This window comes from Opisthocomus hoazin, chromosome 10, assembly GCF_030867145.1.
Source record: "Opisthocomus hoazin isolate bOpiHoa1 chromosome 10, bOpiHoa1.hap1, whole genome shotgun sequence".
NCBI classification, from domain to species: Eukaryota; Metazoa; Chordata; class Aves; order Opisthocomiformes; family Opisthocomidae; genus Opisthocomus; species Opisthocomus hoazin.
This window is the reverse complement of record NC_134423.1, coordinates 20,842,142-20,866,352: the sequence shown is the minus strand read 5'-3', so window position 1 is coordinate 20,866,352 and position 24,211 is coordinate 20,842,142. Positions and strand designations below refer to the sequence as shown.

At 37.2% G+C, this 24,211-nt stretch overlaps 1 protein-coding gene across 3 annotated transcripts in view; it reads left to right on the top strand.

Annotated features, from left to right (window-relative positions):
* Nucleotides 1-22,890, top strand: part of SECISBP2L (SECIS binding protein 2 like) — a 28,420-nt gene extending 5,530 nt beyond the window's left edge. For all 3 annotated transcript variants that reach the window (XM_075431713.1, XM_075431716.1, XM_075431714.1), the window contains 17 exons: nt 5,142-5,320; nt 6,704-7,028; nt 7,545-7,680; nt 8,632-8,861; nt 8,946-8,970; nt 9,724-9,839; nt 11,637-11,768; nt 12,301-12,384; nt 13,258-13,425; nt 13,580-13,721; nt 15,407-15,576; nt 16,790-16,922; nt 17,880-18,042; nt 18,727-18,947; nt 19,612-19,766; nt 20,272-20,491; nt 21,476-22,890. In XM_075431713.1, the coding sequence (XP_075287828.1) occupies nt 5,142-5,320; nt 6,704-7,028; nt 7,545-7,680; nt 8,632-8,861; nt 8,946-8,970; nt 9,724-9,839; nt 11,637-11,768; nt 12,301-12,384; nt 13,258-13,425; nt 13,580-13,721; nt 15,407-15,576; nt 16,790-16,922; nt 17,880-18,042; nt 18,727-18,947; nt 19,612-19,766; nt 20,272-20,491; nt 21,476-22,149 (3,273 nt within the window). In that variant the 3' untranslated portion in view covers nt 22,150-22,890. The remainder of the gene's footprint in view (nt 1-5,141; nt 5,321-6,703; nt 7,029-7,544; nt 7,681-8,631; nt 8,862-8,945; nt 8,971-9,723; nt 9,840-11,636; nt 11,769-12,300; nt 12,385-13,257; nt 13,426-13,579; nt 13,722-15,406; nt 15,577-16,789; nt 16,923-17,879; nt 18,043-18,726; nt 18,948-19,611; nt 19,767-20,271; nt 20,492-21,475) is intronic.
* Nucleotides 22,891-24,211: the final 1,321 nt, after the last annotated feature.

Below are 24,211 nucleotides of genomic sequence, written 5' to 3'. Positions count from 1 at the left end.
CTAAAATGCCGTTTATTAAAAAAAGAGCTACTTTGCTGTCTGTCTTCACCAACCATTACTCCTAGCTGAGAAAACCAGAGTCCTAAAAAATCTAGTTAGGTAACTTTGGGCATATTACTTAGGCTTGCTATTTTGTTTCCCTTGCCTGTCAAACGAGACCACTAGCCACCTGTGAAGTGTACTGAAACGTCTGGATAGTCACACTGGAGAGTTAAATCTGTGTTTAGGTTTGGTTAGCAGTCTGACCTGACTTAGTACATTTGTTTCCCCTTTTTGCTTTAAGTTTAATAAAGTTTAGTGTCGTTATCTGAAGACACAACCTATGTGAAAAGGAACTTTTAAGTACTTGGAGGGACTTGTAAAATACTATAAGGAAGCAATGTGTTGAAGTTGATTTTGTTTAGTTGGTGATACAGTTCAGCTTTCAGCATTTTCTACCCTGAAGTGGAAGTGGGGCCCTGTTGTCTGATGAAATGTATCAGCTGTGCTGAGGATTGCTTGTATTATTCTTGCAGAATGGTTTTGAAACACCTGTATTAAGGTTTTTAAGTTTTCAGTTGCTATTCTAGTGAGTTAGTGCATGTGTGTGTATATATGTATGTGTGTGAATAGTGGCTACAGAACAAAATGCAAAATTTAAAGAGGGGTTTACCCTAAATTCTTCTTTTTGGTGAAGCATGTTTCTTGGAAGCATTAAAAAAAAAAAACAACAAACCTCTGCAAACCAACAAATCTGTAGGTATGGATTAAATTGTACAAAAAAGTGTGTAAGATATAATGCATGTAAAAGATTTCTGAAATGCAGTTTTAATTCATTTAAATAACAGACGCTATCAAAGTTCTGTAGGTGAAAAAAGAAATTACTTTCAAATACACCCATATGTGTGTATGATTCCAGGATATGCTGTGTCTTTATCTTACAACTGTAAGTAAGCTAAATATGTTATGAGCTGTACAGAAAGCGGTAATTAAATATATCGGCCAATTGCTCTGTCATAGCAATAATTAATCATTACCTGTATAAGAGACTGGGCAACAGGAAAGGAAACATTAAAGTTGTCCTTCTGGTTTGGGCATCTCTGAGTTGCTTGAACCTAGCAAAATCAAGCAGAATAATTAAAATGAAATTTTCCTAAGTTTGTCAAATTACATGTTTTGTGTGTTTGTTTTTGTTTTTTTTAAATAAATTTAACACCACCCACCCCACCTCCCCAAACCCAAAAGATGTATAAACCTATTTTTACTGGAAAGATTTAAATAAATCACATTCTAAAATACTTAGATGGAAAAGTAAGGTAGGGATTATCTTTGCAAATTGATAAGACATACTTTGCTATGGCAGCCTTGCTGATGGGAGTTATTGCGCTCCTGTTTTGATCGGTTATATCTCCTTTTATTTTAATACTTGATGTGAAAGACTGTTCTCTCGTAATACTAATAATGAATGATGATATAATACAATACCACAAAAATTGTTGTAGTGAGACCATTCTGCAAGTCACTCACCATGAAGGAATAATTTTTGTATTTCCATATCGGTCTCCCAAAATAATATAGGGGAAGAGCAGAGAACCAGACAGGAAACACCTTTAAAATAGGGAGTCTTGTCCCAGCCTGAATTACAACTAAAATGTTTTGACTATTCTCGGAACCAGTACTAGAGTGGTTTATAATTAGTATCTTGACTAAAGTTCACTTGACATGTTGCTGGGAGATAGTGACCAGCAGATCAGGAATAGTTGTTTGAAAGTTTTCAGTGCTTCATTAAGAATACCATATTTGTGAAGCACTCATCCTAGTTTTTCAAATTTTTTTTTTAATTCCTAGTTTTACTATTGAATTGTCTATGGATGAGACAGCCTTGGTGTGTTGCTTTCGTGTTTATGCCATCTAGTTTTGTAGACCAGCCCATGACTGAATCTGTACTTAAGCAAGTATTTTTTGCCTGGCAGTCTTGAAATAGAGTGAAAAAACCCTCTTAGTTTTCAGGGAGGGAATTGAGCATCGCTGTTTCTGATCTTAAGTGCTTGCTTATGTGATCACTGCACACAAGCACTTGATAATTTTTTTTAAATGAGAAGTGTTTATCCCCATGGTGCTGTGTGTTGAGGAGAATGCCTTGGAGTTTTGCAGAGGGTGGGTGGGTGACCCGGCAGCTGAGGGATGTGCCCGAGGCTGGAGAGGGAGCCATGAGTAGAGTGGAATGTTTGATTCGTGTTGCGCAAGTTTGGTGCTGCTGCTGAATGTAACTTCAGGACTTGAAAAGAGTTAATGTAGAAGGAAAAAAATGTTCGTCTACTCCTGAATGATCAAGAAATGCATTTAATTAATACTAAGGTGATTGTTCCACTGTAACAGAGACCTTGTTGCACAGCAGGTAGTGATACTTCTGTGTTGGTGCTTGTAGCCATAAGCATTTTGAGAATCGTCATTAATAGCCACTTTTTTGGCAGGGACGGTGTATCTTGCCTCTTGCTAAGACATACTTTTTTTTTCCCCCACTGCTGCTCTAGTTCCACTTTTATACTTTTATTTATTTTTTTGTAGATGTTTTTTCCTTTTTTGATTGCTGCTAAAACTTCAGGTCTGTTGTGCTACAATTTTATCTTTAAATGACTGATGTTCTTACTAAATAAGCATATCAAAGCAGAGACTGATTTTGTTGGAAGACACGTTTCTGTGTCCCCAGCACACTCTGGCAAGTCCAAAGACAGAAGCTTTCCAAAAAATGGTTAAAAATAGTAATGGACTGTATACTTCATTATTTTTGTGGGTATTTTCCTCCCATTTTGTGTATTTTTTTTTTGACTTTTCAGTTCAGTTATGAACAAGCTTTGGCATTGGTCACTGTGGCTTGCAGAATGTCCTACATCAAAGTTGTTAAGAATGTAACTTTGATCTCAAGCTAATACTTGCGGACGTCCTGCAGACAAGTCTACTATCCTAGGCAGTGTTTCACTTAGGAAGCTTCCTCCTGTGTTTATAAACCTCATTTTTAGTGAGGTGCACAGTATTTGTAAAAAGTGAGTGATGTTTAAGTAGAAATTATTTGGTTCACAAGAAATGGCTAATGGTGAAATTTGAGCTAAAGCTGCAGCTAATACTGCGTAAAATCTCATGAAACAAGTATGCATTAGCAAATTTGACAATGGAAGGGTAAAAATAAAAACATAGGCAGACACTTTGTATATGATAACATTTTTTGTAGGAAAGTGTGATTCCACTTGTACCGGTCATGCAGATAGCAGTTATAGAATGTCTTCACAATTTCTTAGCTCAAATGTCATATATAGAGTTGAAAAGAATGTGTTGAGCAAAATATTTCTGTTTTATTTTTGAAGTTAGTAGAGAATTCCATATTACGATCGTAAGTAGTATGTATTGAAAGTACTTCTGTATTTTAAAAACATAGTGCATAAATCACTGGTAGTTATGATGATTTAATAGTTGGTATAATACCTACATGAAAGTTAAAAGAGCTTTTACAATCTCAACTATGTTTTTTTTTGTTTCCTCTTCTCTCTGACAGTACATGACACCAAAGTACTTAAATACCAGTTGGTATTCAACTTGTTTGGTGAATTACAGTGTAACTCATGGTCTTAGTAATTTACTTGATGATTCTACCTTTTGCTCAGTAATTAAATTTTCTGGTATGTAAGTGTGTCAGACTAACTAAATGAAGATACTCTGCATGAGTGGATCTTGACCTCACTTTTTGTAGTTCAGTCTGATACATTAAAATACCTACTCATCAAGTAAAAGTAGCTTTTCTTACTGACTGGGACAACTGTATTGTCAAAACATTTTTGGACTTGCCTCTCCCACCTCTTCAACCCCTTGCTGCTAAACAAATGTGAGATCTTATTTTAAAAAATAAATTTTGGGGGCTTTTAAAAAAAAGTTTATAGATTGAGATACTGGGCAGTAAGGCTGTTTGATGGGTTTGATGCAGAGCAAGGACGTGGACTGGGAAGTGTGTGGTAGATGTGGGACTGCTTGCCATGAAATTTTCAGAGCTCCCGTTGTTTTAACTGTTTCTGCTCATGTGGATGTTCCACAGGTAGTGGCAAGGGTAGAAGACCATCCTTGGCACATCAAACCTTCAGGCTCTCATTTTTGTAAAATAAGAGCATGTACTCGTACAGGTTGCATGTTGCATTTAGAATTCTTTATTAGACAAATGGAAGGAAAATTTTCTGGAGTCCTTGCCTGCTTTAGAGAGGATCTTCTTAGAAATTGGTTTTCTATGAGGTACTAATGTGAGACATAATTAAGCTGAAATCTTTGTACAAAAAAAGACGCTTTTTGGCTGAATGTGATTTACAATGGAATACAGAATTTAAGGATACTTTGGATCTGCAGTTGTCTTATTGAATAGAGCATTTCTCATTGTTTTGAGTATAAGATCCAGCTATTCTGTCCAAGACCAAAAGTGTGGATAAAAACACCTTGTAAACGCTGAGAATAGCTTCAGGATCAGGGGTGGTACTTGTCTTTGAAAGCACAGTTTAAAACTTATTTCTAAGCACTCTTTAATGCCGCCTTCACTGCAAAATTTCATCATATCTTAACGCTTTAGAATATGTTAAGATTGTGCAGATGGAGTGTGTGTGTGGTGGTTCTTCTGTGATACACCATCTATTTTAGCAGTAAACCTATGGCTTACTGCTGAAAAATCTTTTTTTTAATTGCCTATGAACGTGGTCGATTTTGTAGAGCAGGCCAGGCATTACTACATCTTCCATATGTTGATTTCACTTATGAAAGCCTACACAACTATGCTCCACCTACAGTGGTAATTTGATTTCTTTGTGTTCAGGCTAGTACATCCTCTGCAAGATCTGAACTTCAGTCCCTTTTAATTTAATTAGTGTTTGTATCACACTTTGAAAATGTAAAGGTTAATACAAATGCCAAATGTTGATGATCTGTATTACACCCTGTGTTATTTGGAAGGATGTAACAAGCACTTGCCAACTGTTTTCCACCTCTGTCAGTTTACTGTAGAAATCCTGTAGTCTTGTCATTCATTTGCCTGCTATTTGTGGTAGTTAACATACAACTTCATGAATCTAATTTTTCCCCAATAATTTATGATGGTATTTAATGAAGGCATTGTTTCTTTTCTCTTTCTCAAGAATGTCAAGCTGTCAGCTGAAGTAGAACCATTTGTTCCTCAGAAGAAGGGTCCAGAAACACTGATGATCCCAATGGCGCTTCCTAGTGACAGTGGAGGAATTAACGGCATGGAACCAACTCCTATCCCTAGCTACCTGATCACTTGCTACCCATTTGTACAGGAAAACCAATCCAATAGGTAATAAATGGTTGTGATCTTCATGGAAGATGATCTGTTTTTAAATGAGTTTAAACTTTTGGTAGGCTTGAGAGGAGTCAGTGACCGTTGGCCATATTTTCATTTTGTTCACTGTGTTTAATCTTATGACCCTTCATGGGTGAGGATGAAGTTTCTCTGCCCTAAAGCTTTTTTTACTTATTTCCTTCCCTCTACTTTTCTCTAGTCATGTTCTTTGCTGCTTTTTTTCCCTAGCTACAGAGGTTTGATACAGATCCCTCAGTCACCTGCTGTGCTCTTGCATCTTCCAGGGCATTCAAGAGGTCTGTGTCTGAATCTGATGCTGAAGCAGGGCTCCAGGTGTCCAACTTGGATCCTGCCATGGCAAAACAGTTTTCAGCTGTTACTTGTATTGAGTGTAGCTGTATCCAGTTTTCTTTGCATAACTCATTATAATACGTTGAGTTTAGGAACTCTTTATTCCAGCCCAAATATTCACTGAATGCACAACTTCAGTGTTGATTATTTTGTATTGAAAGCATAAATAAGTATTGCTGTTTGGTTTTGAAAAATGTACCCAGTGTTTGCTTAGGACAGCACTTCAGTGCTGCTGCACTTGAAAAGGTAAGAACAAAAATAATCCTTTAGCAACTGCCTGCTGCAGATCTGTAAAATTATCGTGAATCTTTACCTTCCTATTCTTTCTCTAATGTTCAGGCCTCTGCATTTTCCATGTAGATCATCTCCTGGCCTCTTAGGGTTTTGAAGAGAAAGAGAATTGGGTTCATAGTTTCCAAGGGGGTTGTCTTGTAGTGTGCTGTATCACAAATAAACACAGGAAGAAGTCTCCACAGTTGGTTTCAGTAGTAAGTTTGTAAACGCCTATTTTCATGCGTGCATCTTAAGGCCTGCATTTTCCTAGGAATTTTGAACAAGGGTGAGTTGGCAACTTAATATACTTGAGTACTTGGCCCTGAGTTAGCTAATGAATGTCAGTGTTCAATGTGTCTGCTAGCTTAACTTGTGTAAGCTTAGGTATCTACTCAGGTTGTATGTGTTTTCTGAAACAGTGAAATTGTACTGAGTCTGACGTACTTGTCAAAGGAAATGCCTACATTTTATTTCTAAGTTTAATATTAGAAATTTAATAAGCTTATACAAATACAAGATCAACAAAGATACTTATTTTGCACTTGAATGTAATGTGACTTTGCCAGTCATTCAGTTGGCATCTCTAAGAAGTCCTAGTAAATTTAAGTTCATTTATTAAAAGCTAGGAGCTCATGAAACAAATGAGTTGTGGTTATTTGTTTGTTTGTTTTTTTGAAGGGGGTGGTAGAGGTCTGAATTTCCTTGAGAGCGAAAAACTTTCTGAGCAGTTGTCATTCCTTTTGATTTTTACAGACAGTTTCCATTATACAACAGTGACATCAGATGGCAGCAACCCAACCCAAATCCTGCAGGACCATACCTTGCTTATCCTATAATATCTGCGCAACCACCTGTTTCTACAGAATATACCTATTATCAGCTGATGCCAGCGCAATGTGCTCAGGTCATGGGTTTCTATCATCCTTTCCCTACCCCCTATTCTGCACCCTTTCAAACAGCAAATGCTGTAAATACAGTTACTACCGAATGCACTGAGCGTCCCAACCCGTCAGGCCAGGTGTTTCCATTATCCAGTCAGCGGAGCAGAAGCAGTAACAGAGGACCAGTCATACAAAAAGTAAGTCTGTTTTTTTAATAGGATAAGTAGAACTGTATAAAGAAAAGATCTTTGCACAGGAGGCATGCATCTCAAATGAGCAAGAACAGGTGTGTCAGTAGTATTAATGGAAGGAAAAGTGGGGGAGAAAAGGTATTAATCAGACAGTAGCAAAACTCTGTCTGCAGAGGTATTTTGTGGTAAAATACTTGGTGAGTTTATAAAGCCTGCAAGTATAACATGGGAAACTACCTCTCTGGTGGTTTGGTCTGAGCTTAGAATTACTTCATTAGAGAACAAAGGAAATATACCCATACTTTATTTACCATTTTCCACATCATAACGAACACTTCATGCAGAAAATACTGCGAAGAGGTTAATAAATCAAATATTTTTATGAACATTTCCCTTAGTCTCTTGTCTTTAAACATGTGGCTTCTGTAGAGAGCATTAGAACTTCTGATTGCTTTGTTTGATTACAACTATGAAGTCAAATCATATGACTTATATGTATGTGTGGCTAATCTTTTAAAACAGCAACAGCAGTTACAGACGCATGTGAAAAATAAACGTCCTCCAGTGAAAAATGTTGCCACTCAAAAGGAGACTAGTTCATCAGGTCCTGAGAACAGATCAAAGATTGTTTTGTTGGTTGATGCATCACAGCAAACAGGTAATTTCTTTCTTGTAGTTCTTGTTATTTCGCACACCCAGAACACATGTCAGTCGCCATCTTTCCTGAAAGAAGATGGACCTGGTTCAGATGTGGCTTTTAAGAGAAATTAAAATGCAGATTAAAAAAGTAATAAAGAAAAGGTGCTGATGGTTGCAGAGACCTGCTCAGTATGTCAGATTATAACATTGAAATGCTACGATACTGCTGCAGAGACTTGGCCACTGTCAAAACGAGACTCTTCTTGAAGGAATTGATTATTATTAATAGTTGAACCTAGACATAATTTGTTTAAATTCAGTGCTGGTCTTGTGAGACCCCACCTGGAGTACTGCGTGCAGCTCTGGAGCCCCCAACATAAGGACATGGGGGTGTTGGAGCAGGTCCAGAGGAGGGCTACAAAGATGATCAGAGGGCTGGAGCACCTCTCCTGTGAGGACAGGCTGAGGGAATTGGGGCTGTTCAGCCCGGAGAAGAGAAGGCTGTGGTGTGACCTTATAAGCAGCCTGCCAGTACCTGAAGGGGGCCTACAGGAAGGATGGAGAGGGACTTCTCACAAGGATGTGTAGTGATAGGACAAGGGGGAAAGGCTCTAAACTACAAGAGGGCAGATTTAGATATTAGGAAGAAATTCTTCACCATGAGGGTGGTGAGGCACTGGCACACATTTCCCAGAGAAGCTGTGGCTGCCCCCTCCCTGGAGTGTTCAAGGCCAGGTTGGATGGAGCTCTGAGCAGCCTGGTCTAGTGGAAGATGTCCCTGCTCATGGCAGGGGGGTTGGAACCAGATGATCTTTCAGGTCCCTTCCAACCCTTACCGTTCTATGATTCTATGAAACTGTTGTCATGTGCAAAGACTTTAGCTTTTTTCACTTATTTTTATGATACGTAGGTTTTTTATGTGTTTTAACAATTTCTGCACAAGTAATTATATCTTTATTGTTTCTTGCAGACTTTCCTTCAGATATAGCTAATAAGTCACTTTCTGAGAGCGCCTCTACAATGCTTTGGAAATCAAAAGGCAGGCGCAGAAGAGCTTCTCACCCTGCTGCAGAGTCCTCTAGTGAACAGGGTGCAAGTGAAGCAGATATTGATAGTGACAGTGGCTATTGTAGTCCTAAACATGGCAATAACCAGGCTGCAGCCATGACTTCAAGAAATACAGATTCTTGTGCAATGAATGTATGTAAACATAACTGAATAACTTAGCTATATTTGTGTCCTACAGACAATAAAAGTTACTAAAAAAATTTTTTTCCTTTTCAGGTTGTAGAACCATCGATAAATACAAGTAAGCATTGTCTTACCTGATGAGGTGTTTAAAATTTGTCTGGGTATTTTTGCTTTACACTTTGCTAGGAACCATCTCTCAATCTACTTTTGGCATGCTACTCTAAGTGATCAGATACTTCTGAAGAGATGTCTTTAGTGTGATTTCCACCACGACCCTTGTTACTTGTTGAATGAACAAGTGCATAAGTAGCTATCACTAGTGATTTATCAACAGCTGCCTTTCCTGAAAGGATTAAAAAAGCTGGAGACTCCAATGGAAGCATTCGGACAAAGCTGTGTTTCTGTTGTGTTTTATCCTCAAGTTTCCTTACCCTGTTAGACTACAGTTCATACCTGGATAGTAATAGAGCCAGAGCGTTCTCATTCACTGTTTTAGAAGCTTTAAAGTAGTACTGTGACGTGAACAAATATTTTGATTGGTCTGGTGGTAGTGGGTAACGCTAGTGGCTATAACTTATGACTGGACCGAAATTGTTATGGATGTGAACTTGAGATTTCCTTTGTCTGACTGCTTCCTGATGATCAGTTGTTGGCAGTTTGAATGTCTGTCATCTGACTCTTTCCAATACAGGCAATTCTGCTAACTTGTAGAAATAGCTACAGAAGTAAATGGTGTTCAGAGGAGAATTAGACTTTCTCAGAGAGCTTTGTTTGTATCAAAATTGTGTTCCTGGCTCTGGTGGCATGTGTATTATTATGATGTATTCTGTCATACTATTTCATTTTTTCATAGATGGCACTTCTCTTTCAGGTGGTGTAATTTGGACTACTGTAAATTCCCAGGCAACTCAAAAAAAACCTTGGATTGAAAAAACTCAGACATTCTCTAGAGGTGGAAGACAAGCTGAGCAAAGAAACAGTTCACAGGTATGTTGTTAATGGTTCTGAATTTAAGTGTTCTGTTTCTTGTAATATATGAAAATAAAGAATTTGAAATGGGTTATAAAATTAACATACAAAGAATAGTTAATGAAAACAGTGAATTAAGTGTAGAAACTCAACCTAAAAAGCCCAGTTGCACATTTCTACCTTGTATGTTTCTTGAGTTGGCACTGTATCATACATATATATATATATATATATATAATTTAATGTATTTGGAAATCATCTGCCTTTAGCCTGTTCTTTGTATGTATCTACCTAGGAGGACATTACATATATAAGGTAACTTGTGAAATGAAGACAGCGTGGGTGTAGAAAAGTTAGTTCATTTTTTCACCCATTCACACTTTAGAAGGAAAATAAAAAAATCTCAAACTTTCTAAAGATTCTGATGGGATGATGAACTAGAATCCTGTGTTCTCACTCCTGTTGTCTCTGAAACTTTCTTTTTTAAAACTTCTATTATTTATTAAATTTATAGGTTTTGTGCTAAAACTTCGAGAATATGTTTGTGAAACTTCCATCAAGGGGGACAGGATTTCTGTCATTTGTATGCAAGGAGAAGGTGGTCTTCCTAGTTTTGATAGTCTCATTTTATGGGAAGGGGAGTGCAGAGGTGGACGGAGAAGGCTGAAGCATCTACCTTTGCTTAAACACAGGTTTTACTTGAATTCGGTTATTGCAGACAAGGACAGCTGAGCGTGGAGTGGGTACTTTATCATAGACATGCCTATATGCACAGATACATGTGAGATAGTTTGTTTAGTTTTTTAGATGTAATTGTTAATTTGTCTTGAATCTTCCCACTTGGTATCTGTGGGTTTATTATATAAAGAAGCTCCTTGATGCTTGTATCTGGCAGTGTAGCCATTCTGAATCTTTTTATAACCTGTAGTCAAATCGGAGTCTTTTAGAAGCCACTATTTGTGGTTTATAGCATTGGGAGAGTGGGAAGAACCAGATTTCCTTTTATCCAGTCACAGTTTAGACTCTAAATCTGGCAGTCATTTCAGATATTTAAAAACAAAGCTGGCACAAACAGTTTTAAGTGAGGTTTCCCCAGCCAAATTCATTGTACCTCAAGGCAGAAATGTCCTAGAAAATATTTTCCTTTGAAACTAAATTTGTACCAGCTCTGTAAGAAATTTTCTTGCGAAATACATTAGTATGAGAGATCCACAATTTCGGTCATGCTTTGTTTTCAGCCAACTGGTCTTGCACATGGGTTTCCACCAACCTTTCACGTAATAAACAGAATAATGTTTATACCACTATACTGAGGTCTCTGGTCCTTAGAGAGCCTGTGCGTTGTCATAAAACACATGTTGAAAAGGCAATAATTGCATGCAGAACAATTATGTAGTGGGAGAAAGTTCTTTTGATTGATCACGGTTACAGACAGTTCTTCAGGATGCATGTCTGAGTTACGCAGAGTCATCAGCAACTCTTGAGGTTTTCTTCATGTTGGCCAAAAGGACACTATGATTTTTAACCTAGAAATTTAGAGATGAATGTATGGAGATACTGTATTTGGTTTGGGAGGGGGGAATAGTCTGATATTATCTGTAGAATATGTTTTTGCAGGTTTAAATTAAAAAAATAAACCAACCAACCAAAAAAACCCACAAAAAAAACCACCAAAGCACAGCTTATTAAATCTAATTCGTAAAAAATGTACCTTCTTAGTTGCTAATTAGCAGACATGAGAATGCCTTACATGTGTGCACACACACCTTGAAAAATTGAAATTGCAAAATGCCAATCAATGTTTGTTATTTTCAGTCCGGTTTCACATGCAGAGACCACAGCACATCTTCAGAAAGAAGGCAGAATTTGCAGAAACGACATGAAAAACCTCTAACTGCAAGCCAGTCAAGTAGAACAGAGCAGAGTCCTGAACCTCTGTATTTTGAGGTAGTGTTGTATGAAAACTTTTTGCACTATAGTCATGCGAGTTGTGTATGGAGTAAGTGATGTTCTCAACAGGGAGAAATTGGGAAACATCTGACTCCCAAGAGGCGTACAATATAATGCACTAATTTAATTATTATATGATGCTTTCATTGTATTTGGGTGTTGTAGAAAGTGTAAGAATTTAGAACAATTTGATTGACAAATTAGATAAGCAACTTTCAAGTAACTTTTTCTGTTCACTCATGAATAAAAATTACTGTGTTCTCTGGTTTATCCCCTTTCTCCCCTCATTATTACTGTATTTCTTTAGTATAAAACACTAATAAATTTTTTTTTTTTGAAAATGGTTATTTGGATACAGAAATGCTTTCTTCATTTTTCATCATTTTCTGTTTGTGTCACTTTTAAGCCCTTCTAGCTTATGTGGGACTTCAGGATTCAATTTGTTCTTCTAGCTTCATCCGTTTCAGTTGATGCTTTTCATATGACTTTTGGTTCCATTGTCTTCGTTCTTAATTTGTGTATTGTTTAGGATGAAGATGAATTTCCAGAGCTAAATAGTGACAATGGCAGCAGCAAAAGTAGTAACATCCAGCAAAAGATTTCACCCAAAGTAGTAAGTACTGACTTTTTGTCTGCTAATGAGATTGTTAGAGTGACACTGTAAGATAGATGTGACAGACACTTAAAATCATAGAATATCCCAAGTTGGAAGGGACCCATAAAGATCATAGAGTCCAACTCTTCATCCTTCTGCTTCTCCATCTCACTGATTGTTTCTCATGAGTTTTGTGCTTTTTGAAGTTGCATGCTAAATTTTGGCTGAACAGTAGATGCAGCAGGATTTTTGAGATTAAAACTAGTTTTGAGGATTATTGAGCTTTCTTCTTGTTAATGTCAACTACATCTTGGTTGTTCTTTCTGACTCGGCTTGCATTCAGACTGATGCTTTGATGCAGACTTCTCTTAAAATTGTTAAATCTGCAAATATGTAGTAATGGTGTCGATTTTTCAAAGTAACCACAAGTTGTGTAGTTTATTCTGAAATGAAAATAAACTAAACTTTATCTGCTTTAAGGCTGTAGAAACGGTTGTTGGAAAGATGCTCTTTTAATACCCGGTCTACTTAAATATTTTGTTGCAGTACTGTACATACAGACTACTTGATCTATCTGGCTGCTTTTCAGGAAAGTCAAGTCCTACATGAAATCTTAACGGGGAGGGGGAACCCTCCCTTATTTAGCAGTCAGACTGGAAAACCTTCTGAAGGCATAATTGGAGATAGGTGTAATAGTTTTCCCATACAAAAATGAAATACACAGAAGTTTCTAGTTTTATTAACTTAATATGTCATGTATCTGTACTTAATTGAGATGTCATACTGCTGGCCAAAGCAATGGTTCATTTGCTTCCTGAGTGTCACATTTTCTGTGGTCTTGGCAGAAAGGTCTTTAATTGTGGCTTTCTTGCATTTTGTTTAAAATCCTAGTTGGATGACTTACCAGAGAATTCTCCAATCAATATAGTCCAAACTCCAATTCCCATTACAACCTCTGTACCAAAGCGTGCAAAAAGTCAGAAGAAGAAGGCCTTGGCAGCAGCACTTGCAACAGCTCAAGAGTATTCGGAGATAAGCATGGAACAGAAAAAACTCCAAGTGTGTAGCACTACACCCCCACCACCCCCACATAAGTGGTGAAGAGAAGTATCAGTTAGCTGTTGCTCCTCTTTATAATAACAATCTCTTTGTTAAGGACACTTTATAGGCACTATTTCTTTGTATTTATCAGCATGTGATGTTTATGTTATAGGAGGCATTATCAAAAGCAGCTGGAAAGAAGAGCAAGACCCCTGTTCAGTTAGATTTGGGTGACATGTTAGCAGCTCTTGAAAAGCAGCAGCAAGCAATGAAGGCTCGTCAGATCACCAACACCAGGCCTCTCTCATACACAGGTATTTCTAGTCTGCTTGACTATTGCTAAACACATTTTGTGACAGTACAAATGTGATCGATCTGAGCATCTTAAATATGCTTTTTTCTGTCAACTTTTTTTTTGGAATATAAACATAATAAAGGATTTTCTTTTATTATTATTATTATTTCTTAATGCATTTCTCAAATTTACCTGTGCTATCTTCCTCTGAGATGCAGTATGCAATGATGAAAGCCCATGTAGAACTGAGGACAAATGTCTCTTAGAAGACCTACTATTCAAAACTTGGGATTCATGTCTTGAGAGTAATTCAGTGCCAAAATGAATATGCAAAAAGAACTGTACTAGGTCAAACTGAACAGCTACTGCAGATAGTACAGAATTCTTTTTGAAAGCAGCTTAGAGAAGGATACCTGTGACTATGATATGGAGGGATACCTCTCCAGGATATTCTTCCCACCTCTACTAATTATAGTTCAGGGCCTCCTGACCCAAGGGTTTCTCAAACCAAATTTGTTTCTGAAACTATCCATTGGTTCTGTCAGATGCTTGTGCTGTCCATAAGGTCCAATGACAGTGAATTCTAACCTTACTATATGCTGTGTGGAGAAGCTCTTCCTTCTACTGTGTTTTTTTTGGGGAGTAGGGGTCAGGGGTTTTTTTGTGCCCCCATCATTTCGTTAGCTTTCATAACCTTTGTATTATAAAGAGACTGAGCAATCGTTCCCTGCTCTCCTTCTTCTAAGATTCTTAGAAGTCTGTCGTCTCGTTTCTAGTCTGAAGATTCCTAGTCTGTTTAATTATTCCATTGTGGAAGCATGTATTTTCTGATAATCCATATTGCTTTCTCTGTGCCTTCTTGTATTCTACTGTGCCTTTTTGAAAATAAGGAAGATCAGACGTGCACAGACTAAAGTTATAGTTCCATCATGAATGTATGTAATGGCTTAATTACGCTTTTTTGTTACCTATTTCTTGATCAACACTTAACATTAAATTAGCTTTTTTAATGCTTGCTTCTGAATACAGACTTTACTTTTTTGTAGTTATCTATTGCAACCCATGAATCTCATTCCTGAGCAGGAGTATGTAGCCTAAAGTCCATCGTTATGCACATAGTTACCATTTTCCTTCTTGTGTGTTGCTTCATGTACCTGCTTTGAGTTTCAGCCATGTTCAAACATTAATTAAAGTTGGCAAGATTATATCAAACAAAGCTCAGCAAAGAACAGTCGGTGTTTCTACTGGAGACAGCATTTGTTTTATTCTTTCTTGCAGAAGATACACTTAACTACATGCTACATGCTGAAAAGATGAGATTTTTCTCATCTATTTTGTCCTGTGAACTAATTGAGTCTTTGACAACTAAAAATTAATGTTTGGATAAATATTTGCAACTTATCTTACTAGTATCATCTTACTAATAAAGCTACATGTAGTCATTTGAGAGAGATACCTTACCAGTACTAACGCAATTCCTTTCCTGGAATCCATAGCTTCCTAAAACATGAGGCTAAGTTGAAGAAAGCTTAAAACCATCTGGAAGCGACAATATCTGATGATGTAATTTTCCTGTCATTATGAACTTCTTTTTTCCAAGGAAGGAAAATGTACTTTGAGCATTCATCAATGGAAATTCTGAAAACGGTGTTGAAATAAAGCTGACATGTCTCTTGGTGAAACTGATATCTTTCTTGTATTTAGTTGGCAGTGCTGCTCCCTTTCATACCAAAGAATCTGCCAACAGAAAGTCCTTAACAAAGGGACAGCCATCTACGGGTTGCCTTAATCCTTTGGATTCAACCGCCCCAAAAGTGAAAAGAGGAAAAGAAAGAGAGATTGCAAAACTGAAACGCCCTACAGCGCTTAAAAAGGTAAACATGTCAGTCCTGGAGTGTCTTGACCTACATTTGTACTTCAAAACAAAAAAAATGGTATTTTCTTACATGAGGACTAGGGACAATGAGCATCGAGTAAGGGAGTCATGAGCTTCTGCCTCTAATTCCCATTGCAGTGATGGTCCTGTCCTTTGGATTTAGACATGTAACATAACTTTTATACCCCCGTAGTTAGTTGAAGGTGATACAAATCCATCTCAATACAGATTTCAAGGATCTTTAACTATGAGCACTAGGACATATAGGAAAATGTGCATAGTCTTTTTTCATGTTGTTGAATCCTAGTTGGCAGTGCAATGTAGTATGCTAACCTCAAATTACCCTACTCCTTTTTTACAGAATGAATATAGAGCTTGAAGTAAAAATGATTTTTACTTGAGTATATTTAGAAATAATTGGTTGTATATGTCTATATACATGTACACATAAAGTAGGTATGTACACAGAGAATACAGCATGTATGGAAATAGGAAGGTAAAACAGAAAAAACCTAGCTCTAAAAAAGAAAGTGTGAAAGCCTTTTTAAAAAAAGCGTGCAAGTCGCCTGTACTCATGCACCACGTTTCCTGTCACCAAGATTGCTTTATGTTACGGAGAGTTAGAATCTGGTAGAAGTGAGTTTGTATAAAGGTTAGTTTTATTCTTTTAATCTCCCTGGCAATCTTTTTTTCTGACTTACCTTTGATCTATTTAAGTTAGAGAAATTCACAGCTACCTGTTCAGAAAAGTTCGAAACTCTCTGAAGCTTATTTCTCATAGCATTACCAATATATCCATGGCTGTTTATCTTTGCATTTTCCTTTCTATAAAAGAAAGGGTTCTGTCTGTTTTCGTGGTGCTTCACTAAGATGACTAGTATTCTTGCATAAGATGGTTTTAAGGGGTGGGGATGAGTTGTTAATGAGTGAGTGTTATGTATCAGAAGCAAGCTGTAAAAGTACTTAGTTCAAAGTATTATTTATGTAGAAATATGAGAGTATTGAGTATACCATCTGTAAAATGCTGGAATGAAATACTTTTGTGATCAAAGATGAAACAAAACGATTTCTGGGTTTCTATACTGGCATGAGTAGGAAGGTTCAAAACAACTTGGTTAACTATTTTGTGTTTTGTTTAGTCAAATGGACATTTTTCTTTACAGGTGTATCTATAATTTTCAGATGCTCATAGCTGTTCATTTTGTTCCTAGATTATTTTGAAAGAGAGAGAAGAGAAGAAAGGCCGTTTATCAGCTGACCACAGCCTTTTGGGATCTGATGAACAGAAAGAGGTTCATATAAACTTGACTGCTGATCAGTCGCAGGAGCTGGCCTCCCAAGAAGGTTGGTCTCTCTTGTCCCCTTTCCCTCTTCCCCCAGTTGTACTAATCTGCTTATTCTAATATTTTGTCTTTCTCTTTATGCAACACAATTTATTGATACTATCTTTTAACTTTTTTAGTGTTATGAAACACTAAAAACAAGAACCCTCTCCTTCTGAGATCTCCTGTCTGTCCCTCAGTAGTGGAAGGCTCAGTGCAGTATGGGTTCCAAGTACATAATCTTCATACAGCCTTTTAATTCATTTCTCCTGAGCAGATGTTCCCAACACATGTCAGAGTTGACAGCATTTTTGATAAGCAGATAAAATGTGACCTGTTGTCAGCCATGCCATGTTGATCACAATGCTTTTTAATGGTGAGCATACTGAAAGTTTTCCAGATACAGAAATTGCAAACTGTAAATAAGGTTTTCCAGTCGACTGCAATGTCTGGACTGTCAAGGTGCAGCAACAGCTCTGAGCAACTGGGAACCTCCAAAGAACTTTCGGTGTCATTCACATGGGGGTGGTTTGGCAGGGGCTAGGGGGGAAGGTGTCTATCAAGATTCCAGTTGTACTGCTTCAGAACTTTTCTTCTGAATGACCTGACAGGCTTCAGCTGACTGAAGATAAGTGTGAAAATCTTAAATATCCTAGGAATAAGTTAGTTATATATGTAAATAGTAAAAAATTATTGGAAGAAGTTGTAACATTTAGGTGTGCTTTCCCTTCTCTTCTGTCCATTTCCCAAGCTAAGCTTTGGATATTTTTAATGAATATTCAAATATTGCTTATTTATGTTGGAAACGTGCTTGTTTTGTCTTCCCCTCACTCAACTGCTCCTTCAGGGAAGAATAGTCCTTAGTGTTTTCAGAATATAATTTGGAAAAGGCGAGGGAGAGATACATAAGAAGTGTGATGCAGTTTCTTCTATGGGAAAATGTCTTTGCATTGCATGATGTTGCAAAATTGTCTTTCAGAAACTGGACTAAGTATGCCTAGTGATACTTCACTCTCGCCAGCAAGTCAGAATTCTCCGTACTGCATGACCCCAGTGTCACAGGGTTCACCTGCTAGTTCTGGAATAGGTAGTCCAATGGCATCTTCTGCAATAACCAAAATTCACAGCAAGAGATTCAGAGAGTAAGAGTTTTTCATTATTAATATAAGCTCAAGAAATATAAACTGAAGTGGAAAGGTTTAGTAGACTTAAGAGGAGCTTAATGAACATGAGCTACTCTTTCATCAATAGAAGTTTTTGCAAGTATTTTCTTGCCATAGATAGATTGCTACATATGTGTGTGTATATACATGCATAAATGTATATATATATTGTGCATGTACACACACACTTTGAATTTTCAATTGTTGCTGCAGCAAATAAGCTAGATGGATGTATTCTCTAAAAAATATTTTTTTTAAAGGAGGGCTGCGTAGACGTCGGATGGGAAAGGAAGAGTACTTACGAATGCTGAAAATACTGCAATAGTCACTCTATATACAGTACTGCTTTTCTTATTAATGTATTATTATAGAGTACCAAATTAAGGAGAAGAGTAGTTACTTGTGGCACCTGTTGGAGTATTTCTTTGCATTTTTTAATATGCTTTTTGACCAACTTGTAAGGGATACTGGTCATATAAATGTTTTCAGGATGTATTTTTTTAACTTACAGTATACAGTCTGATTTCTAAATCCTTTTAATAACTAACAGTTTAATAACTGCTCTGAGGAAGTAAAATTATTTTTATTTGGTAAAAGAAAAGACTCAGTGAAATAGTATTAATTATGTGCTATGCTAATATTTGGTGTTTTTTAAATGGACAGATACTGTAACCAAGTTCTAAGTAAAGAAATAGATGAGTGTGTGACTCTTCTATTGCAAGAGCTTGTCAGCTTCCAGGAACGGATTTATCAAAAGGATCCCATGAGAGCTAAAGCAAGGAGAAGACTTGTTATGGGGTTGCGTGAGGTTACTAAGCATATGAAGCTAAACAAGATCAAGTGTGTAATCATATCTCCCAACTGCGAAAAAATCCAGTCAAAAGGTATAAATGATTAGTGGTGCACTTAACTGTTTACAGTTTTCTTGTGCTGATTAGAAGTGCTGATTAGCAAGGGTAGAAGCATTTTTTAGTTACTGTGCATGATATAACACTTCCAGAATCAATTGTGCAATTGCCACTCCATATTCATTCTCTTCTTATCCATTCTGGAAGAAACTTGTTCACGAGGGGTGAACAGCTTAAAGAAAAACAGATGTTATAATACATACAATAGACTTCAGTTTTATTCCATTCAGTCTTTGATACAATTGGAGTCCTGAGCTCTAGGTGCTTTTAAGTACGATTCCTTAAGAGAAATATGAATTGGTTAGATAGCCAACCAACACATTTTGCCACAGCCAGAAATTTAAACAGAGGCTTTCTGAGCTGGGAGAAAAACAGAGCTCTGCTCAAGAAAAGAGCTGTGAAAAATTCTGGTTTAACTTGTGTGCAGGACTAATAGAGACTACAGGTAGCGTCTTGATCTATACTCACTCCCTGTACTTGAAATGTGTAGTTTGTTGTCCTGTAGAACATAGTAGCTGGTGATGGTGTGTATTTGAAGTTTTACTGACTAATTATTGTTAAAATGGGATAGAGAGTTGTATCTTGCTATACTATGACTTTAACTGACTGTAGATATCTATTCAAAATTGCTTTCTTCAAGGTGGACTAGATGAGGCTCTGTATAATGTAATAGCCATGGCACGGGAACAAGAAATTCCTTTTGTCTTTGCTCTTGGACGTAAAGCTCTTGGCCGTTGTGTGAATAAGCTGGTTCCTGTTAGCGTAGTGGGTATCTTCAACTACTCAGGTGCTGAGGTGAGTAGTTCCATTCACATAAATGGCTGGAGTAAACAGCCTTGTAGTTAAGAGTTGATTATAGTTAATCCTTGTAGTTAAGAATTTTTGACATGCAGAGCACACCTAACTAACACACATTTGATGATGGCCCTGACCTGATCTATATTAGGATGTGTTTTTCTTTGAAATTCAGTATTTACAGAACTCAGAGAGTATGCTGAAACACTTTGGTCACAACATCTCTATAGCTTTCAAATAGACTTAAATGCCATCTGAAATTCTCTGGAATGTTTGAGATTGTAAGGAAAACAGTATCTTTAAGTACATCTCCTCGAAATTGCTTAAAGATGGAGCATTCTTTTTATATAATACAGGGAAGAACTAATTTTTTGGTTCAAGTAGAGGTATTTGGTGTTAATAAGCTTAAGGCTCACTATGTAGTATACCTTTGACTAAAAGAAGTAATTTAAAATGAGGAGTACTAGTAAGAACTACTGATTATAAAAACTGCCTTCATACTTAGGACCTATTTAATAAGCTGGTATCACTGACTGAAGAGGCCAGAAAAGCCTACAGAGATATGGTTGCTGCAATGGAACAGGAACAGGCAGAAGAAGCCTTGAAGAATGTCAAGAAGGCACCCCATCATATGGGTCATTCTCGTAACCCCTCTGCAGCAAGTGCAATCTCATTCTGTAGTGTTATTTCTGAACCCATATCTGAAGTGAATGAGAAAGAATATGGTAAGTGTGTTAAAACTTACTTTAGTAACTAGAAGCTGGAATTTTCCAAATGCTGCTTACTGCAAAATGTAGCTGAAAATACTGTATTTCTTCATAATTTACAGTATTTTACAATTTTCAGGGGTAGGAGAAAATAGGTTAGTCTTCAGGTAGCTTTGCAAGTCATTTTTTTCCCCGAACTATATAGAAAATAATTCTAATTTCTAATCCTCAAAAGTGTTAGTTACCTAACTCACATCAGTGGAGGGGGCTTCTCCAGTTTTACTGAAGTAGTATAGAACTGATACCAAACACAGAATTGATTATATGATTGAGGAAGAACTAATGACAGAGGGTAGGAACTAAATTATTGATGTCTCTGAAGATGGGACATGTGGCTTAAATTTTGAAACTTGAGGTGGCAATGAATGACACTAGTGTGAGCAAAAGGCAAATTCATTTATCTGGTTGCTTAAGCCCAGATGACAGATGGGATAAAAGGAAGAATGCTTGTTTGAAGTCAAAAGGCTTCTCTCTTTTAGTCTTACGGTGAATTAAAAAGGATACTGTCTTGATTTTAGTTAATTCTTTTGTGGTGTCTAAAACTTACTTAATTTGTTAAATGTTTTTCAAAAAATCATTCAACAGATGACTTAATACTGTGGCAATTTTCTGCTTTAAATTTATACTTGAGAGTAACCCCTTTGACTACACTCACCGTTACGTTTGGTGCTGCCACAGTTTACACAGGAAACTAAGTGCACAAACTTTTGACTTTGTAAATGTCTGTTTCGGTATACTGTAAAAACCCAAATTTATTCAGAGCTCTTTCTGTTGTCTCTCCCTTTCCCTTCTTCCCCCTTTTTCTAATTGAAATTTTTCTAGCGAGCATAGACTAAGCTTCTATTGCTCATTTAAATAATTCTGGGATGTTCAGGAGAAATATTTTTTTTCTATCTAGAAAGAATTAATGTTTCCTACTTAAACTTCTTTTGAAACTTGTAGAAACAAACTGGAGAAATATGGTGGAAACACCTGATGGGTTAGAAACCTCTGAAAATGAGAGAGAATCCTCATGTAAGACTGCGGTACCAGAAAAAGCTGGTAATGGTGAAGTTGAAAAAGCCACTCCTAACAAACAACCACCTCTGGCTACAGCTGGCACTACCTCAGCAACAAATCATGGAAAATCCACACCAGGTGACAAAGATGAGGTGAAACCGGATGACAATCTGGAGTGGGCCTCACAGCAGAGTACAGAAACAGGATCTCTGGATGGCAGCTGCCGAGATCTCTTGAATTCCTCCATGACCAGTACCACCAGTACTCTTGTACCAGGAATGTTAGAAGAGGAGGAGGAGGAGGAAGATGATGATGAGGAGGATTATGCCCATGAACCAATTTCTGTAGAGGTTCAACTTAATAGCAGAATTGAATCTTGGGTTTCAGAGACTCAGAGAACTATGGAGACTCTTCAGCTTGGGAAGACCCTTAGTGGTGCCGAAGAAGACAATGCAGAACAAAGTGAAGAGGAGGAAATAGAGACTTCTGAGCAGGCTGATCCAGTCACTGATGGTGAGGAATGGACAAATGATAAGCACGCAAGTAACACTCAACATAAACCCACCATCTGCAGTTCGTTGAATAAAGAACACACAGATTCCATCTATATGCCGTAAAAATAAGCAGGAACTCAGGAACAATTTAGAAATTATACTAAAACTAACTGTTGTAAAGGTTGCAGCCATTATTTCGTATGCTTCATCTCAACATTTTGCACTGTTAAACATTTAATATGTGTATTTAATTCACGACAATATTTTTGTAGCTGTCTGTTACTTGTTTGATTTAAAAACTAGCTTAGCTTTTAATCAGTATCTGTTTCCAGGAACTGTATGGAAAATTTGTCAGTAAGTATTCATTTGATCTTTTGTAAAAGGAAACTTCTTGTAACTGACCAGTTTTAAGCAAAATTCTTTTAGGCTGTGACTCTAGCTCATTTTCAAACAGATAACCTACGTTAATACTGACAAATTACCAACGCTTTACATTGGTGTTGTGCCAGGCACGTCAGTGTATTTGGCCACGACTTTCTAGTTTTCTCCAGAAATAAAAGTAAAATTTTGGTTCTCTTTCAAGAAAAACTAGAAAACCCCATTTGCCGTCTGAATGGAAAGTAAGTAGTAGAGAAATCTATGTGTGATTATTACGCTAAGACAGATGCAGCTTTTTAGTTGGTCTCGGTGAATGCATCATTAAAAAGCTGCTGATAGTTGAGATGGTTACAATAAGCTATAACAACTTTTATTCTAGAAAAACTTTAAGCCAGAGGGATATAATTAATGTTTTGGGGTTTTTTCACAAGGTGGAAATACTGCATTTAAAAAACAAACAAACAAAAAAAAAAAACAAAACAAGAATTCCCCATGCTCTCCACAATTGCTGCCTGCCAAACCACATGAAGTGAATCATTAACCATAATTCCTATCCAGGGCTTTTAGTAGACTGGTGACTTCCTCTTTCTCCTGTCACTTACCTGAAGAATGCTGGTTTGCGTATTGTAATCTACGTGACATTGCAGAAAGCACGAATAATGCTTTAACATCAAGTACAAATGATATGGTGGTTCAGTGCATCTACATGTTCGTCTGCCTGCGTTGATCCTGGCCACCCTCATGTTTGAGTTCAGGTTGTATCTTGACAAGTCTCATTCAAAACGTGACCTCTTTTTTGTCTGTTCTCCCAGTTGTAGGAGCTTTAGGAGTTGACCTCGAGTATAAAAGCAAGTAGTTATTCTAGGAAAGGAGGAAGTGGCATGGGAGAGGTATTTCAGTGGTTCAGAGGTAAAAGAAACAAAAATACGCCCTCCCTGAAACGTACACGTTGCCAGAGAATTGTTCCATGTTTTTTTCTGAATACTGAAGTGAAATCCATTAGCTGAGGAATTCATTTCAGATTGAAGGTGGAGTATGTGTCTAAACCTTGCATGTAAGGAGTCTGTTTTCCATGTTTGTCTTACATTGGCAAGGGATGTACTGAAACTGCCAGCAGCAGGAGCTTCACTACAAGAGTAGCCAAAGAGAAACTCACGTGAATAACACTTCTATAGCAAACAAATGTTTCATTTAATTCCACTTCATTTTTCTTGATCACTTGTCTAAAAATGCATGAAAAACCTCTGGGTAGGCTGAAAAACATGTGAAACGAATGGTTTAGTTAAGTATTTAGTCCACACGTATTAATATGGGACCAACGCTTATAGTGCTAGTGACGCTGGCATTTTAAGTTGCACTGGGAAGATAAGACTCCAGGTTTAGAAATCATCTACCCCTGGGTTTTTGGGATGCTAATGAGAATAATAGAAACTGTGTGTATTATGTAAATAGTGCTTTGGTAGGTATAGGCATAGCAAATGCTATGTAGATAAGCAGTATATAGGGAGCTGGTAGGACAACTGGCTGTTCTGTCACGTTCTTAGTTCCTTAATGTAATCTTCCTAGATGTTAGAACAGGCATTTTATAGGAAAACAAAGACTACGGAATGGTGCCTCCTGAATGTTAAGCCTTTTACTGTCCATATGGCAGATTTCTACTCACTGTATGTTTTGAAAGAGGTTTTGCTTTAGGAAATGAGAGGTGTTTGAACTGCTGACAAGCAAAACTTGCCCTTGAATGTGTAAGCACATGTCTTGACGCCAGCAGAGGTTGGTGTGTACACTGAGGGCAAAACTTCACCGGAAC